The following is a 19,775-nucleotide window of genomic DNA, read 5'->3' as shown; positions in this document are numbered from 1 at the left end:
TTTAACAGTACGCTTCATTTAACTCAATAAAACTCATCAAACACTAATACTGCCTTTATTATAAATACGAAAGTGGGTTTTCTTGGTTTGTAGGTTTGTCGTTCAATCACGCCACAACGAAGCAACGGATCGACATGAGTGACATTAAATACTTTTTTCCGGAAAATCAAAAGTTCCCACGGCATTTTTAAAAACTTGATCCACGCGAATAGTCACGGGCATGCACTAGTACATAATATTTACTTGTTATTACACACAAATAATTACCAGAGTACTGACCCGTATTACAAGTTGCTATAGCAAAGGACTCTCAAGGTCGTCAAGTCAAGCAGATCATTATAGCATATTAAGGACGCGTTAATCTTGGCCAATTTGCTGAGTAAATTGATATTCTTCTGCATTTTGCTTAACTTTCATTTCAACAAACCCACTCGTTACCTGCTTATCCATCATTATTGTCATAAGGTAAATACACACTACTGGACCTCATTTATTTAAATTAATTTTTTGTATCTAAATCCGTACTAATATATGCAAAAATGTGTCTGCCTGAGTAGCTATCTGCCAGCTTTCATGCGGCCCATCGGTTTAAAACTGATTTTGATGAAATTCGGTACAAAAATAGGGAAGGTTGTAGACTACTTTTTGCTCGAAAAATCGAAGAGATACATGATTTGTAAAGGTTCATCCGTTTAAATGAATTTGACGAAATAGTTTGGGCCAGAGAGCTTGCATCCCGGAGACGGACCTAGGCTACTTTTTGTTCCGGGAAAACCCTAAATCCACGTCGCCAAAACCACGGGTATCATCTAGTTAAAAATATTATGTAGGTATAGAGACGTTTTAGAATTTCGAAATCCCCGCTCGTCGTGAAAGATACGTCCAAGTCTCTATGAAATAGTGGTTGAATATAGTCTTGTATAAATAGAGTTTGAAATGATTTCTTTCAATTTGTAAACAATAAAAATAAAAGGAAGAGCAATTGCGTAGCGAATCCAGTTGTCAGATCCTGGCTTATTAGACCTTATCATTTATATCTGCCACTATAGGTAATCCTTTTAAAGAATTAATTCAATAGAGGCGAACATAATGAGGGGCTTATTACATACTCGTTATCATTATAAGGGTTGAGACAAGCAGCGCATGAGAGAAATATGTCCAATGCGTTCATTAGAATGTGTATATTATAAACTAGCTGATACCCATGACTTTGTCAACGATTTAGGTTTTTAACAATCCCTTGGCTACTCTTTGATTTTTTTAGGAAAAAGTAGCCTACACCCGAGTCGTTATCTACGAGTATATTGTGCAAAATTTTACGTCGATTTGTTGTTCTGTTGCGACATGATTGCAGGAAAGATCAATAAACACACTTTCTGAATAATTTTATAATATAGTTAGTATTTTTTCTAATATATGAGAAGCAGTACGAAGCGATTACATTGAGGAGCTTGAGCTGCTGCCGTCGCCATCACGTTATATAATGGTTTAATCTCTTCAATCGTAGTTTTCTGGACACATAGCGCGCTTCCAACTGCACGACATGACGTCACTCTGAACGCGCGCGTACGTGTGTACTATTTAGAATACAAGGAAATTTTTAAAACAGTTCACATTGCGTAGGCGCGCCACTGTAGCAGCGTAGCTCCTGCGCGTGCTACGCAATCTACCTAAACTCAGCTTTTATGCACTTTGATATAATTACCCCTGAAATTAGTATACTGAAATTGAAACAGTAGACGCGCGCTGCGCTTGGGAGTGCATGAGTTTGCCACGCACCACCCCTATTATGCCAAATGAATCAGGGCATGATAAGAGATAAGGTTGAAAAATGGACCAAAAAAGTTTTGGAATACCCCCCGAAACAAAGAGCGTAGACATAAGAAACTTGGTGGACAAAGTTAGCTAGAAATAGAACTCTTTGGAGGAGGCCTATGTCGATGGACACACAGAATATAAAATATAAAACTAAAACCTTACATGTGTATAAACTTTACTGTACCTATTTAGTTTAAGTACTTGCCTATCTAATTAATTTAAGTAGCAGTAAAGAAAATCTGTACAGTCCCTACTTAACACTGCAATAAATGCCCTTTTTATATTTATTTGATTAAGGCTTAGGTTGTGTTTATAGTAGTAGGTTCTATCAGTGCACCTTGCACCTAAGAGTCGCATTGAATCGTCGCGGTTATATTGTGTGTTTCAGGCTTTATAGTTGGCGGAGCGGACGCCGACCCGTGGTACTGGTTGCAAGGCCAAGCAAGGCCATTGGCTGTTACCATGTTACTGATAGCTTTAAATGAACCTATTATGCACTTCGTCTGATGTAATTTATTGAAACGTAACGATTAATTCAGTTGATTTATGACTATTTTTAAGTTTATTCAACAACGAATTGATCAGTGTTAATTTACATAATATGGCAATATCTATGTAAATACAGAAAGGGTGATTCGCGTTGGTTGATTAGTAACTAGTTGTTATATTGACAGATGATTAAATTTGATGTAGGTAGGTAATTTAATAGAATCTAGCTAGCTAGCAAATGACTATTGACTCGAAGTTTAAGTCTGTTGTATGAATACATTACACGGAAAAAATATACAACCTACACTGGAAGAGGTATGCCATAAAAATAATAGTTATTTTTGTGCCGATTCAAAGCCAGATGTAACGGAAATAAAAATTGGCACTTTGTCCAAAATGGTCTTAGTGTTGACACTATGTTGACAGATAGCGTTCGTCATGACGCTCACTGCTGCTATACCAGAGCCAAAATGGCAAAAATCAAGTTGCTTCAAAACAGCAGCATTGATGTTCTCAGAATTGATAGACCAGCGTACTTGTATTTGTAGAGGTCAGTGATACATTAATGATGAAGAAGATTTGCACGCCACCACACGTGTGCTTTCAAATTAACATTTCGTTCAGCGTAAATTAAATATCAATTCACAATCGCTGCCATCAACGTTCCATATTCATCTCGATTCAATTACAGCTGACTTAGGCTTAATTACACACAACTCGCGACGGAAGCATGTCCTAGAAGTTGTGAATTTGTGATACAATAGGAACTGTATAGGAGGCATTCACACGCGTAGAAACCGTGCTGCTACAATCGCACTCTACAGAAGTTCATACAGTCATTTTAATACAAACTTGCTGATCTGCCCTGTCTTTGGTTGGGTGGAATTTATGAAAATCGTTTATTAGCGGGCGTCTTAGTTAGAGAAATCATGCAGGCAAATCTCAAGTTTCTAGACCCAGTGGTTAGAGTTTTTTTTTTTTCATATCTCTTCCATCTGCAATCAGTCGGTGGACTATGAACAGATTTGAGGAGAGTGGTTAGAGTTGTACCAGTATATGAATATCTCAGTCAGTCCATTTTCGCAACACTCTTTACAAAGCGCTCGTGGTCATCACGAAGTGATGACGTCTTTAGGGTGAGGTTATCTCTCACTTCTCTCTGCTGGCCGCTAGGCTGATACATCTAGAGCAGACTTCCCTTTGTCAATCCATCGCATAGGTGATCGCATAGGTGCCCTCCACTTTACCCTGCATGACAAGGTGCTCGATGGAGACACTCTCACGTCGAGAGACGCTATTCTTTTAAATGGCTATGTACCTACAAAAGATTAGACATCCGTACGCGCGCTTTATGTGGGCCCAAGCCTTGAGATGAAGCTGAGTTCACGGGCGCCGCAAAAACCAATTTTCAATTTCGTGAAGCACCACCGTTACCCGGCACCGGCACGCACGAGCGGCGACGCCGACGCCCAGCTATAAGAACCTTTTTGCACCAAAATGCAACTGTTGTCGTGAATCGGCACATTCTATTTTGTAAACATAACGAAATTATATCGACATTGATGCGCTATTCATCTCTAATCTGATCAATTTGCAACCACGGTTAGGCGTCCATCAGACGGTCGATTCTGTATCACTCAATTCTTTCATCCATGAGTGATCAATAGATGGAGCGTCCAGATATTTGTTCATCAAACATCAGCTAGAGCATCAGAAAATCGTTCTATCGGTATTCTACGGGATATATTTCGGAGAGTAAGCCCAAGAATTTTTTGACCTGGTTTCTCCTTTACCTTTCTAGCTATGTATCTCTTCGTTTCTAATTCGAACTGCTAGGATATGGAACGCTCTTCCAACTTCTGTTTTCCCCTCCACTCTACTTTGAATATAGGTATCTTCTTGTCAAGAGTGAATAGGCTATCTTAGGCTGTAACATCACGTGCCAGTAGATCTGATTATGAGCCAAGCGCTAATAAAATCAAATCAAATCAAATCATTTATTTAGCAGGTTAAAATGGATATTACAATTCATTTTGGTATCACCAGATTTGCCATGGAAAGGCGTGCAAGTATTTTACATAGGCTAAAAGAAAAGACGGTAGGTTTAGGTTATCCGCCAAACACAGCAGTCTGTAGCAAAACTGACAGTAAACCCCGTCTTCAGCTGGCCGTTTTTTATTCGATTACATTATTCGACTACAGCGGGACATTTGATTACCGATATTAACCAATCCAGATTTTGCAATTACGTTCATCATTATTTGAAAGGAAATGTAAGGGATCGAGTTCGAATATAACGGTGTACCTATCGGTATATAAAGTTATTCAGTGTGCACTGAGGCTGGCCTTTAGCAATAGATGACAATCTAAATGTCGTAGCAGTACCCACGTAATGGAGTAGCAAGCCAGGGTCCCCTATAGCGAAGCCTAACTGTTTCCTTCTCGATAACTGCTAGTGCCTACGTTTACATTAAAAGTTGAACAGCAGCCTTTTAATTAAATAAACTAGCCTGAGTAGGTAACTGTGACTCCACTTGCTTTGTTTCTATATACTACGTGCCGCACAAAGGCAAAGAAAAATTTAATAATATAATATTATTAGTTATTACTTTACCTTATGCTTTGTGGTGGACTAACATTGCCCATTTTTTTAAATATAATTATTTAGGCTCAAAATCAAACTACAAACGTCCATCAACGTCACATTGTATGTTTTTGCTGGCCATATGAAAATACTGGAATACACCTACCATTAATTTATCTGTGAATTAGCGTCGTTTTATATTATATTTATTAAATTAATAATTTTATTTAATTTTGTTTCTTTACAATTTCGTCTGATGTATTGTTCTATTTTGCAATAAATAAGAAAAAGGCTTTTATGTTGTTCACTCCAATTAGTTGCGGAGATAACCGATGCCTCGACTGCTTTTTGGTCTTTACCCTCTGACCTCTAGTGGCTCGTATAAGATTAATTCGCTCTACCTCCTCTAATTATCTACATTTACAATATCGGTGTAGCGGTGATAAATTCCTTTAATTATAACGTTTATAACAACAACAAGCAACGATAAGTTGCTTTATAATTTTTTAAATAACCTTTGATAGGTATAGGCGTTATAATTTGCGGAAATTTTATGAGCTGGGCTTTCGGATTGTTAGAAAAGAATACCTAAGTAGTACTATAAAAACACAGTTTTGTGATTCTCTGTGATTGGCAATCGGTTCATTTATGTTTGACTACCATAATTTTAAGTTTTTCAAGTATAAATACACACTAAGTGTAAGATCTACATGTATGCTTGAAATACTCACTACCTATTTTACCTTATTTTTGTCGAAAAGTCTTTATGTCGAAAGAAAGATGAATTTAAGAGTAGGTAATAAGTTAATGTATAATCTGTGTTTATATCACTTTGTATGCTTATGCTACGCTTATCTAAGTATTGTTTCAATGAATATAGCACAACTATACTGGCTCACACTACTTTCAAATAAGTGTAGTTACAATAAAAAATAATATTATGCACGAATTTATTCCCACGAACATGGGTGAGAAGTAATGTTTAATTACTATCTTTTTAACAGTACTTACCATCCGTGGGTAAAATTACGGTGCATTAATGAAGTTATTAGTAATCTTGTCGTTCCTTTTTATACCGATTTGCCGTTATTTATCGTGAAAAAAGCATTATTTCCAAAAAATTAAAAGAAGGGCAAGTCCGGTCCACCTGAGTTCAATCGCAGTATACATTAGCCAATTGGAACAGATATTTTGATCAAAGGACAGAGACGTCACTAACTATGGGCCTATAATAAAAAGTTCAATTTGCTCAGCGAGCGTTGGAGATAGAAGTACCAGACTAACCAATATACGCGTAACTCGAATTGCGAAGATGAAGTAGCAATAACAATTGCTGGAGTCCGAAGCCGCTGAACCGGCGAACCCGCACCACAAAGGCTTTTTTTTTTGATAAATTTCACAAGGTCGACAAATGATTCGGTGGGAACACCTTTAAAAAAGATTTTGGAGTGACAAAATCCCTATAACTTATTCCGTAGAAGAAATAGTATAGGCCCAGTAGTCGCTTGAGACATCCGAAGTTCTTAGCAAATTAGTTGAAGGTCAGGTGTTACGTAAAGGTTGCTCTTCTTTAGGAGCTAGAACTCATATATTAATTGCCTGTCAGATAGCAAGGTCGAGATACATTTTATTTAAGGCGTCTCGCGCTATCCTCAATAAAAATTCTGCTAGCTATTGGATTCAGATGTGAGCGATAATTTGGCGTTACTTTGTTGTACTTAGTAAAAAAAATCAGTAGAACTTTCCACTTATAGATTAGTAGTAAATTATCAAAAACTACTTGTTCTACTATGCCTACCAAGCCCGATAAATATGAGTCTAAGCAGAACGTAAATGAAGACAAGAACATTTGTTTCTAGGGTTCGTACCTCAAAAGGAAAAACGGAACCCTTATAGTTTAAGGTAGGTACAATATAAAAAAGTTATGTGCAATTTAATTCCTGTATCACATACATCTATCTAACCGTAGCTACTGAAGATTTCCGTATTGCACAAAAGCAAACCGTTAATTGCGGACCACCGCGGTGGCTATTGTCAGTCGTGATATCAATATACTGCGTTTGTGGCTGGAACTAATTTGTGTACGTGCACACATTTAGAAGCTATCCCAAGTAATATAGTTTCTTAATTAATATCATTATGTTAAGGTCATAGCACTTGTAACTGTTATTTATACTTTTCATTCCATGTAGGCAGGTATACGGTACGACGCGCGGGCGTGGCGATGGCTTGCGTATTTTTTTTTTGTTAATATTGTTAAAGTTCTAAAGCTTGTACATTATTTGCGTTATCTGCTAAAGACGACGTTATTGAGAAATGATATCGAATGAACTTAAATATGAACATACTATTTAAATTCTTGATTACTTGATTTACATAATAATATGTATTTACTAGTTGAAGACCCAAAGGGTAAATGAGCAGATAAGAAATAAGGTGTTATTAATTTAAAAAAAAAGAATTAATTCATTTAACTTTAATCATTTAGGTACTGTATAAATCTCTGATTGAGTGTATAGGTAGGTATATAATATGTAGGTAGGTACTCTTTGAAGATCCAAAAGGTAAAGGAGAACATAATGAAATTAATGAAATAAGGTTTCATCAAAGACTTTGACGTCTTCATGTTTAAAATAAAAGTACTAAATTAAAGCTTTTAAAATGTCACATGAAGAGCTAAATATACTACAAAATTTAGCGTCGTTGATATTAAAAAACTTTATACTTAGTTGCAAAATCTATTATATAGCGATAGATCAAACAAGATCTCGACTTATAATCAATTCTGCTCACGTATCCATCCTGTGATTGAGCTGCACATCCGGGATTTACGTGACAAAAATATTAATTCCAAGTCTTTAATCAGTTATTTGTTCTAATAAATAATTATTCTATTACTGACTTTTACATACGAGGATTAAGGGTTTTAAAATTACTGCAGGATAATTTGTTTTCCGGGATTTTAAAGGCTTGTGTCTTTTATTGAATCGATTGTGAAGTCTGGTTAAAACAAACAGATATATTTCACTTTTGAATTTATAACATTAAGTACTTTCGTATATGTTGTAACCAACCCTAGGCCCACCATTTTATGAAACAAGCTTTTAGCCCCCGCGCTGTGTCGTTACTCGTATAATATGTCACATAATATACATATAATATTAGGTATATAAGCGTACGAAATCTTCACGTTTTAAATCATAATTGTTTAAGCTTTGCTATCTGGTGTTTTATAATACCTTAGGTTTTAACTTACAAATAAATATCTCGTTCACATTAATCGGTTTACAATGAATAAAATCAATTCATCCCACATAATTACTCAGAAATACCAGAAAATTATTGCATCAATATAATTGACAACGCAAAGCCACGCATCAGTTAGTCCATAAAAGGAACAAAAACCATTTTAAACCCTCGGTAATTACTAGCAAAGGAGTCTAGAAAAATGACTGTTCAATTACTTACTATTTCCATTAGACTTTAATCTTTGCGTACCATCATTGAGACTCAAGAACTATGTTGTCAAGCAACTCTTTAAAATAGCTAATTTTACGCCTTGCTTCTATTATTAACTTGAAGGATTTCATTCTGCATCTATTTTCGTATTCCAGCTTCGAGAAATTATATTTTTATTGAATGAAAAGCGACTTAGATTGATTATTGAGCTTCTTAAGAAGTCGTATCTTAAATTAGAAATGCATATCTCAAGTTTCCGGCCGGTGGGTGATCAAATGTGAGTGATAAAAGTATTATAGCTTTTCCGTAGAAATCGATATGCAAATGGTTGGTCATAAACGATTGGTAATTCGATAACCTACTTAGCTTAATAAATATAAACAAGAATTATGTTTCGTAAAATTTTTAATTCTGAAATCCGTTTAGTTAAATTAAACCGAACATTATCTTTACATTTTTCGTTCTTGTTAATTTCTTATTTTCTAAATCTCATACCTACACATAAATTAAATTAACGGGCTTTCGCCCATGACTTCATCTGAGTGAATCATGATATTTAGCCTTCTTAAAGATTAGATAGGATGAAGAGACACTCAGAAACATAGGTAATGGGTTTCGATTTTTAACCCCCGACCCAAAAAGAGGGGTGTTATAAGTTTGACGTGTGTATCTGTGTATCTGTGTGTCTGTGTATCTGTGTATCTGTGTATCTGTCTGTGGCATCGTAGCGCCTAAACGAATGAACCGATTTTAATTTAGTTTTTTTTGTTTGAAAGGTGGCTTGATCGAGAGTGTTCTTAGCTATAATCTAAAAAAATTGGTTCAGCCGTTTAAGAGTTATCAGCTCTTTTCTAGTTTTCTTGTAGAAAAGAAGGTTAGATAACCGTTAGGTTCATAATATTATGTCAATAGACAAATGTCAAGCTATCAAGATGGACGTTGCCTAAATACATAATTATTTATTTGAAAATGATGTTTTGGAAAACTCAAATACTTTGGATCGTCGGGGGTGTTATAAATTTTTAATTTACACTTGTTCATAACATGTAAATAGCTAGTTATTTTCAAATCGGCAAGCACAACTTTCATTCATTTGAAGAATCACAACAATTTCACAACTACATAGTGGAGCAGTGATTTCCATACTAGGAATCGTGTCTTGAAAACCGCTTCATTTTATTTATGGGTATACATATAGATGTATCGATTATTTTATATTTATTAGTTATACGTTAAACCTGGTTATAATATAATAAGTACCTATTTTATTTTAAATTTTATTTTAACGCCACATATTTTAAGAAGCCGTACAACGCGTTTATGTCTTTTCTTCGACAAGATCGACTCTTTCGTAGGCCTATATTCAATAATTTATGGATGCAAAGGCGCCACGCACTGGGCGCGTGATAAAATTATGGAAGTACCTAAGCAAAATGTAAGCATTATTTTTAATCTCATAAGATTGCTTACATTACATAACTTAAGCATAATTAAATAGTAAAGAGATCGGTCCGTGAGGCGCTACAGTCCGTGCCTCTACAGTGTGTAATACTTGATAACGTTTTCTTTTGTGTTTTACATTGTATAATTCGTTTAAAATAGGTAGTATATAGATATTTTATTTTTATTTAGACCACTGTTTGCTGTAGCCTATAACTTAAATGCACCAAAACCATAACATATTTTAAAAATCATTATTTCGAGAGAGTTTTTATGATTTACTATAAAAACGATAACCACACGATATCCGACTGCTCGTTTAGCCACAATTTCTATGCAATAAAAGAAAAAGTACTCACTCTCACAAAAGTTCTCGAAGTATTTTCCGATAGGTTCGCCGTCATCGATGAGCGGTCGCTCAGCGTTCAGGTACGCGGAGGGTCCATCGGGCAGTGTATGATGATCGAGGTGGTAGAGACGGCAGTTGTAGGCGGCGGAGTGAGGTGCCCCGAGATAGAGGAACGACCGGCAAAGGAACTCCGATTCGATCTCGCATGCCAGCTTGCAGGCTGATTCCGATGTCACCTGTTCGTTAAATATTTATAGATGAATCATCAGGTTATGGAAATCAAACGTACTAACATACGTTATTCTATTGAATAGATAACTTATATGATTCTCAATTCCTATCCCTACAATTATTAGGAAAAGAAGATATTGTATTATCCTTAATGGAAATAAAACTAAAAAATAGAAATCCATAAACAAACACTACGTAAGTTTCCACTGGCAAGAAACAACCCCAATTTCTTACAGAAGTATGCTTTAACAAGCTACTCGTGCTGTGTAAACTTTCGCAGTTTTTATGCTGTATTTGACTTGGCAGTGATGATGGTGCCAATGACTTGCAAACGCTGATTTCTGCAAGTTTTATTGCTAATGGGTACTTACAATAGATTAAAGATGTAAAAGATCACATGTCGCAGTTAATTGCATTTCAGTACTTAATATAAGATATTTCTGTTTATTATACTTACTTCCTGGGATTTACTATCTATTTAATGAGATTCTAAACTAGCTTAATCTACATAAAATTGTTGCGAGTTATCGTTACGCATGAATACACATGGCCTAAGAGCCAGTGCGTGTCAGACCTTCATTATTTTATAAAAACTGAAAGTTTCTGTGCGTATTGTCCCTAACACAGGGAGGAACGAAGGTCTAGCATGACTGACTCTCTCTCTAACATATAAACAAAACATGTTTTATCTTTAGATAGCTACAATAGGCGTAAAGTACCTATTGGAGAATGTCGCTAACAGCCTAAAAGCTTTACCTGTAACTCCTTGTCAGTATAGTAGTGTAGGCCGGCATACTGGGCCACTTTGTCTTCGGCGACTCCTACACGCGGCGCGGTAAATATCCTCGGCCCTTTGCACGCTTGCGACGCCTTCAGGCACAAATTCTGCACGACCACACAGAAATCACTTAAAATACGTAATGGCGATAATCACGCTGTTTATTTACACGGCAACACATGGAATTTACGCTGAGTAGCTTCGCAGAATTTATGCTACTAGCGGCTACGTCGTTCCGTAGAAATGGGGGAAAGAGGAGACAATTTTCTAATTTTTCTGCATTCCCTACGTTATTTACATTCCAAGATGATTCTAAACGTGCTCTTCGTAAAGCAAAGCTCGTATTTTAATTTTACACGCAAAACATTGTCGTGTACTTAAGTGGAAACTAAATACTTGTTCTTATAAGGCCAAATTATAATAACTCAACAATATAAACAAACTAGTTATATAATTAAAAAATTAAAAATTAAAAAAAAAAAAAAAAATATTAAAAATTAATATTAAATTAATATTAAAAATTTAAAATTAAAAATTATTTTTTCCTTCATAGACAAAATGTTAAATATAAATAAAAGCTAATAAATTAGAATTGGTAGGTAGGTACTTACCTCAAAGTAATCGGTGCCAGGTGTATCGACTAGTTGCACAAAATGTTGAGCCGTGCGTCGATCCGAATCACTCAGCGCACACCTCATGCTTCCATACTCATACTCCGCAGAACGGCACGGGAACTTTTTCTGATTAAATAAAGACAAATCGATAATATAAAAAGTGTAAATTAAAAATTTATAACACCCCCGACAAGTGAAGGTTACAGTAACTAGAAAAAAGCTGATAACTTTCAAACAGCTGAACCGATTTTCTTGGATTATAGCTAATAACAATATCGATCAAGCCACCTTTCAAATAAAAAAAACTAAATTAAAATCGGTTCATTAGTTTAGGCGCTACGATACCACAGACAGATACACAGATACACACATCAAACTTATAACACCCTTCTTTTTGGGTCGGGGGTTAAAAAAATGAGCAGTCTGTACCGATCATGTGGGGACTGCCCATGGCCTCCCGACAGAAGTGGAAACTTAAAACTGAAATAATATTATCGAACACGCATATCATACGCGCATCACGTCATACAAGACTTATAGCACTTATACATAAATACGGTTTTAACTGGATCCCAAAATCACTTAAAGTTTTCACTTCAAAACAAATACTCGTTGGTATAGTTAAATAACAAAATCATCCCGACTAAAGTTGGAGAAAATCCTTAAAAAGCTACCTCGTCAATACCGTACGTCAATCTGTTTCTGCTTAAGTCTCCTTCATTGCCTAAGTCTGTATAATTGAAAAAATCGGTCTTAAAACTAATGATTTTAAGCTTATTTCATGGTTTAACGTTAATCTACAATATAAAATGTCGGTCTCAAAACGTTTGTCTGCGTTGACCCCTATTCATGTTATAAGTAACGAATAATGTTCAAAGTATTTGAATTTCAAAAGAAGGATTTGGTATAATATATTTCCATAATAAATTCAGATAAGAGAAGGGTTCGTGATGCGACCCGTGTCAATTTCGCGTGTAGTCTGAATTATTTTATAATTAACTTCAAGTTCAAATGTTTGGGTTTCATTTTTTAAAACAGGATCATCCTCACTGTTCCACATACCTACCTTCTTCTTTTGTGTCCATTCCATTTTTTTGTGGGACGAAAATAAATATTCACTCGACCCTTTTCATTTAAGTAACACCAGCGTTCGCCTCCTATTCGGGAGGTCAAGGGTTCGGTTACGGGTACACACCTCTACATTGAGTTATTTGTGTTCCAAGCAATTAAATATCAGTTGCTTTAACATGAAAAAAAACACCGTGAGGAATCTGCATGCCTGAGAGTTATCCAAGGCATGTGAAGTTTGCCAATAGCGTGATAGACTATGGCCAAACCCTTCACATTATCACGGAAGTCATATTCGAATACGTTAGTCGATATCTACCATCGTAAATATCGTAATTGATTTTCCATAAACTTACAAAGTTTCAAATATCTACCCTCTAGTCACCTGCGCTTAAAACCCGTATCATTTCCCAGTATCTCCAGAAGTAGGACAGAGCCGTAAATATAAATTGAATAGATATAGCCTACATTGAAAAGGCGTTGCGCTTATAAATAGTGGAAACACAAATCGCCTCAAACGTAAAGGTATGCTCAAGAAATTATAGGTTTAGAATAATTCAACGTAAGTGGCTTCATTACCTCATTGAGGCAGGCAGCGAGGCAGGCCTCCTTAGTGGAAGTGTAGATTATACTATTGTCCAGTCCCCGGAGCGCCTTGCCTGGCACCCTTTCGAATGCCCAAGGCCGGAGGCACAGATTTTCTGACCGCACTTGGAGTTTCACCATGTAGTATGTGTTCACTGAACGCTGTAAAAAATACGCTGATATTTATACTGACAAATGGTAGAGTATATTTTATAAACCCATCACCGCTAAGTATGGGTAGGTATCATGAGCATATCATATCTACCAAACTCATAAATTAAACAAAAAAAAATGGCAGTCTGTAAAAACTGCCGACAGAAGTAAAAACTTAAAATTATGTAATAACAGTGGTTTTATTTCGATTTTCAAATTAATTGTAATATCAAAAATTTAAATTTCATAATTTGTAGATTAAAAACATTAGTTTAGTTTTTACATCTATTGGCACACCGAGAACTATAAACATTAGCAATTTACCCATCCAAAAATCGATCGCCCAACGCGCCTAAAGAATTTTCCACTTCAGCAATGTTTTTCAAACATTGTTGAAGTGGAAAACTGTAACATAAACTGTATATTGTATACATGCTGTGGTTGTATAGTAAAGTATCTGTTTATGCCAACCAGTTAAAATTTGTTTAATACCTTTTTGCTACCAACTATTATAAATTATTGAAACGCCTATGTTGCAGGGCTATCTAATATCACAAGCGAAACCTGCTTCGTATGTAACCAACGATACACGTAATAAACTTTCGTACCCACGTAGGCATCGCATCCTTTTATTTTCGTTCTTGCATAAAATAAACAAAACAATGCGTACTGAGATGCATCACTTAGCACAGAATTTATAGTCGAACCGCTCATTAGTTCTGAAAGCGAGTAATGGATTATTTAACTAAGCTACTGGTTGGATAAATGCTTTTTGAGACCAAAAATAATTACAAATGTATACAAAATTCACCGGGTAAAATTAGAAAAAAATATTTCTCGAATAGTACAAAAAATATTTCTAGAATACAACACCTAATAAAAATTTGTCCATGAACACCTTAAAAACGTAAAAAATAAACTTTAATTACTGATGTTTACGTACCTATCTGTATGTATGAAATTCGTTTCAAAAGAACGGTTTTATGATGCGGGATTATAATCAAAATTACCGCGTGGTTAGAAGGAAATGGCCTATTAGAATAAATCTATGGAGGAGCCCATTGAATGCAAAATGTGTAGAATTAAGTCTTAACGAGGACTTTCCTGGATCTTAAAACATGTTAGTCGACTTAATCTGAATTGTTAATGCGGTATCGACATTTCCAGCTAATTGGCAATGTCTAGGCCACCGAATATGCTAGCCTAGGTCGTATCTATCCAACGATTTATTCCGCTACGGACCGCCGCATTCTACGACGGTTGCATGCTGGAATTCGGTTTTAAATAAACTATTATTGATACAGTAAATAAAATTAAGTAACAGAAGTTTAATGAACTGAATTTACTGGTTTTAAACCACTCGCAGTGTCCTTTGCGGAAGAGCTTTATATAAAGTTTTAATTAAGTTTACTATAGTTTCCAACTTTAGGTTTACGGTTTGATCTAACAAATACCTAGGCATACAAAGCTTTAAAAAATACATACCTGTGGTAGAGCCATAGGATTATTGGCTTGGGTGTCATTTTGTAATAAACAACGCGTCTCTTGCACTGGAGTCAACGGGTTTAGCACGAAACTGAAACAAGAAAAACTCTTTATTTTACATGAAAAGTAGGAACCTACTTTTCCTACATTGGAGGTGTATCCATATACTATTACATATCATTATTCCGAACGTGTGTTTGTCTATGCCTGCTAGCTTTTTACGGCCGCGTTCTCGGGAAGAACTAAGAGTTCTTTAGTCCCGGAAAATCAAAAAAATCCACAGAATTCTTAAAGGCGCATGCGTTTGACTGATTTTGGTACAAAGGTAGCTTGCATCCCAGAAACTGACTTAGGTTGTAAAAACCTAAATATTTATAATCCACGCAGACAAAGTCGCAGGCACCTTGAATCAAAGAAAATGTAGTATTATAAAATTAACGGCATAGTATGCCTTAAGTAATGCAATAAATTACATTTTACGGAAACAACAGAAGCTTAAAACAGACAAAATGAGATTCATCAAAATTACGGAATAAAACACTAGCGTACGGTAAATCAAATAAAGTTGTTAACTGTGTTATAATAAATGATATTATACGCGGCCGGAACGGAGCCGCGGAGCAGGGAAAATGTATGAGGTTTATCTCTGGATTGTAAAAGATATAATTTAGAAGAGTTTAACATTACGAGACGAGCTAGAGAGCAATGCACCGGGAAGCTCGACCGGCTCCCGCGGACGCGTAAAGCTGTCTGCACATTCGGGATTTTAGCAATAAATTTAAATTAATTTGTTACTAATGTACCTAACATTAGTAACAAATTAATTTAAATTTTATTTATTTATCCACTACATAATGTACTAAAATAAGGCCGACGCTTTTTTATGTTTCAAACCGCTAATGATAAAAAGTCAAAACGTGCAGTACATATTATATGGATTTTATTAAATTTTACCATTTTTAACCCCGACCCAAAAAGAGGTGTGTTATAAGATTGGCGTGTGTTGTGTATCTCTCTGTGGCATCGTAGCTCCTAAACTAATGAACCTATTTTAATTTAGTTTTTGTTGTTTGAAAGGTGGCTTGATCGAGAGTGTTCTTAGCATAATCCAAGAAAATCGGTTCAGCCGTTTGAAAGTTATCAGCTCTTTTCTAGTTAGTGTAACCTTCACTTGTCGGGGATGTTATAAATTTTTAATTTTCACTTGTTAGAGTCTGGAATTGGCGGGATGAATGCGCACGTCTCAGTCTATCTCTGTATTCAGAGATAGTCTGAGACGCTATCGTCGCTGCACTATAATGTCACCGTTCGCCAGTTTCAATATTTTATGAAAGTTTAAAATTCGCAAATACCTATTCGTAGAAAGTGTGTCTTGGATAGTGCCCCTAAATACCCGTTTGAAGTCAGGGCATGTCCTTCTTTAATCATTGGTACCTAATATATTATTAAAAATAAATATAATGCACATTAGCGAGTATAAATTGACTTTATTCAATCAATCAAAAAATAAACTATTACTAGCTAGACACTAGAGCTAAAAGCACAATGGTAGGTTTTATACCTAAATCTCCCCTAGTCGTTTTTCTTTTGAATCAGTTTATAAATAAGTTATATTTTCTGAAATCTCTCTGAAATTACAAATTTTTATTTATTTTAAAATATAACTATTTTTTTTAATTTTATATTTATATAAAAAAATCCCCAATTGTTACTTTTACACAGTAAAATCAAAATCTTGCTATCATACATCTCTCTTATAACGTCAAGACCGACTTACCAATACAAACATATGATGGTAATGAGCAAAACCCTACAGGCTATAATCTCGTGTCATATTATATTTATTCCTTACTATGTCAATGATAGATGGTGAAGCAATTTCATCACGTTTATAATATCCCACATAATGTGAATGATAGGTGTTCCAGTAATTTCTTCATATAAAAGGGTACTCGCGCTAATGCCTTTGCATTCGTCTTAATGACGCCAGATCGCGCGTTACACTTACAGCCTGTGTAACGGCGCTATTTACCGTTCTAACCTGATATTTTATATTTTATCTCTCGGCCTATGTAGCTAACAGGAACGCTTTAAATCAATCCCAAGGTAATTTATTATGTAATAATGAAATATGCTGTAGAAACAAGCTTGATACTTCATATTTTATCCCCATTTACTCCTATGTCCCGCTGTATATTATGAATAAACATTTCCAACCTAGAAATTGGAATAGATACAACTAAAGACAAGTTTAATAATTAAATTTATTCAGGATTGCTTTAATTTCTTTTGCTCTTCATATTTTTACCACAGTATCGCAAGAAATTGAAATAGAATTTTAAAAAAATTAAAAAAATCGGGCGGGATTTCATTCCTGTGTCATCTACATACGCGCAACACTTTACGTCTTCATTCCTTAGTGGCTCGGATTTGGAATGCCCTTTCGAAATCTATGTTCCTGTATTTCTTTGAAAAGAGTAAAAATCATCTTCTAGGCAAATGTGTGTCCACCATAGCCCACACTTCACTTTTCACCAGGTCACAGATGTGATTCTAATCAAGCGTGTGCCAATTAATGTAATAAATTTAAAATATATCAAAAATTTACATTATTCATTTAAATGGTATCTCGTTTACATATCATGTTTAAAAACCAATTAACAAAACGACACAGTGAAAATATTTACTTTCATTCGCATGAATATTAATCAAAGCGGCTAAAAATAGTAGTAAGTTATGAGTGATGACCTCGCTGTGTCCAATTTGTACATCGTCGTCGGTCAAGGACGAAAGCAAGCGAATATTAATCATACCGATTCACTTTCTCTCACACAGTCATACTCATTTCAATTGAATGAAAGAACAGTAAGCAAAAAATATTGAATGCTCACTAAATTAACCGATTCTACTACGAGTGAAAATTAAAATAACACGAAATACTGTTTACCGACCGTTGACATGTCTACGCATTCGATCAGACAACCTTGATTTAGGTCTACTACTATTAAAAGAAGAGCTCTTAGTGCCTAAAAGGATTTTTGGGTACCAACCAAATAGAGAAGAATTCTTCTTCTTTGTCGTGTCACTCTTGACAGAGCGATCGTGGTCATCATGAAGCAACGTCTTTGAGGGCAGATGTTATACGCCTCACGAGCATTCGCCACTTCTCCCTGCTGGCTGACAGCCTGGTACACTCGTGCAAGGGACCGCCCACAGCAGCTTTAATTTGGTCGGTCCATGGAGAAGAATAGGTAGAGAATAATAGAGTAGCCAGGAGAAGAATAGGTAGTCGAATCCAATGTAACTGATGGAGAGACTAATCGCCACTCCACTGGCTTGAAGACCTAAAGAGGACCAGCATACTTGGGTAGGTAAAAAAGTAAAGGCCCTATTAGACACCCTTGTATGAAAGAAACGTCCCTTAGATCCGCAGTAGCTCTAGCAGGAAGAGAGGCAAAGAGACACGTGTGGCAGCTTCTAGTGTTGGGGGCCAAAATGCTCTTTAAGTCACCTATCCTTATTAGCTATACTACACCTATACTCTAATTATTCTTAGTTTTTAGTTTCTTTGTTTTGTCTTGGTTATTTCATGTTTTGTGTGCATAAAAGCTCCATCTATCTATCCAGACTGTGAAAAAGATATCAACTCAAGTCACTATCTTCTTAACCGCTTTAATATAAATCAAGTAAGCAATTTGTATGAAGACGTATTGCTTAATTTTCATAGCATATTATAAATCATAGCGTAACTAGTTCGACTATGCGCACTGTGCAGCAACAAATACCAACACGTCAGTGGAAAAAGTTACATGATTAATGCACAAAGCTCATAGACTAATGGCATTGGATTTTATCTTTGCAGCTTCTTAAAAAAATGTTAACAGTTAAAAGTAACTGATATTAATATGAGTTTCTTTTAATTAACCTGTGATAATCGTAGGTACCTAGCACCGGAAGGCTCAGCGTTGAAAAATCCATCACTAGGTCGACGGACGATATTAGGCGAGTCGCAGGGAGCCGCTGGATTCAGGCGTCGCAAGACCGTGGCGTGTGAAAGTTTCTACAAGAAACCTATACCCAGTAGTGGAAAGTTTATCGGTTATTGATGGTGATGATGATGATGAATCGTAGGTAAACTTTTATAGTAAACTTTGTGTGTTATGTTACTTAAGTAAATTGTTTTTTTCTGCATTATTGAACCGGTAAATGCCTATACTGTAGTAGGTACTAGGTAGATACCTAAAATAAATAGGATATTAAAGAGTGATTCCTTTCTTGAACATAATTTATTTAGTTCTTTTCAGTCTTCATTTCTAAATAGATCCAGTAACGGCATCCGCTTTCTTAAGTCAAGGGTTACGTATTCAATGCAGAATATTTGTTAAGGAACTAACTAACTAACTACCGTATCGATCATGAATAGAAAAATTAACCACACATCATTTTGTCAACGCTCGTATCATAAAATTTTATGGCTCTATACAACCTGTATAGGACGGACATAGCAAATATACCCCATGAGAAGCTCAACAACATACATCAAGCATTAATTTTGAACCGGGCTACCACAAGCTATCATTACCGGCGCCTGAGCGTTCTAAACGACGCATCAATCATAGCTGAAATTGTAAAGTAGCGGTCATATCGATGCATTTCATTTTGTTCTCTAAACACTTCTATGTGTTTTGATCGGCCGATGAATTAATGACCAGTGTTTTCTAA

The 19,775-nt window shown here is 35.6% G+C and overlaps 1 protein-coding gene across 1 annotated transcript in view; it reads right to left on the bottom strand.

The window, feature by feature from the left end:
• The window catches only part of LOC123864579, an 82,586-nt gene that overhangs the window by 19,114 nt on the left and 43,697 nt on the right, over nt 1-19,775 (bottom strand). The window contains exons 5-9 of the mRNA XM_045905141.1: nt 15,054-15,144; nt 13,410-13,577; nt 11,760-11,888; nt 11,127-11,255; nt 10,150-10,375 (exon numbers count right to left, since the gene is read on the bottom strand). Coding sequence (XP_045761097.1) covers nt 10,150-10,375; nt 11,127-11,255; nt 11,760-11,888; nt 13,410-13,577; nt 15,054-15,144 — 743 coding nt within the window. The remainder of the gene's footprint in view (nt 1-10,149; nt 10,376-11,126; nt 11,256-11,759; nt 11,889-13,409; nt 13,578-15,053; nt 15,145-19,775) is intronic.

Source organism: Maniola jurtina, chromosome 4 (assembly GCF_905333055.1).
Source record: "Maniola jurtina chromosome 4, ilManJurt1.1, whole genome shotgun sequence".
In the NCBI taxonomy this organism is placed as follows: Eukaryota; Metazoa; Arthropoda; class Insecta; order Lepidoptera; family Nymphalidae; genus Maniola; species Maniola jurtina.
Note: the sequence above shows the minus strand (reverse complement) of the source record. Positions and strands in the feature narration are given on the sequence as shown.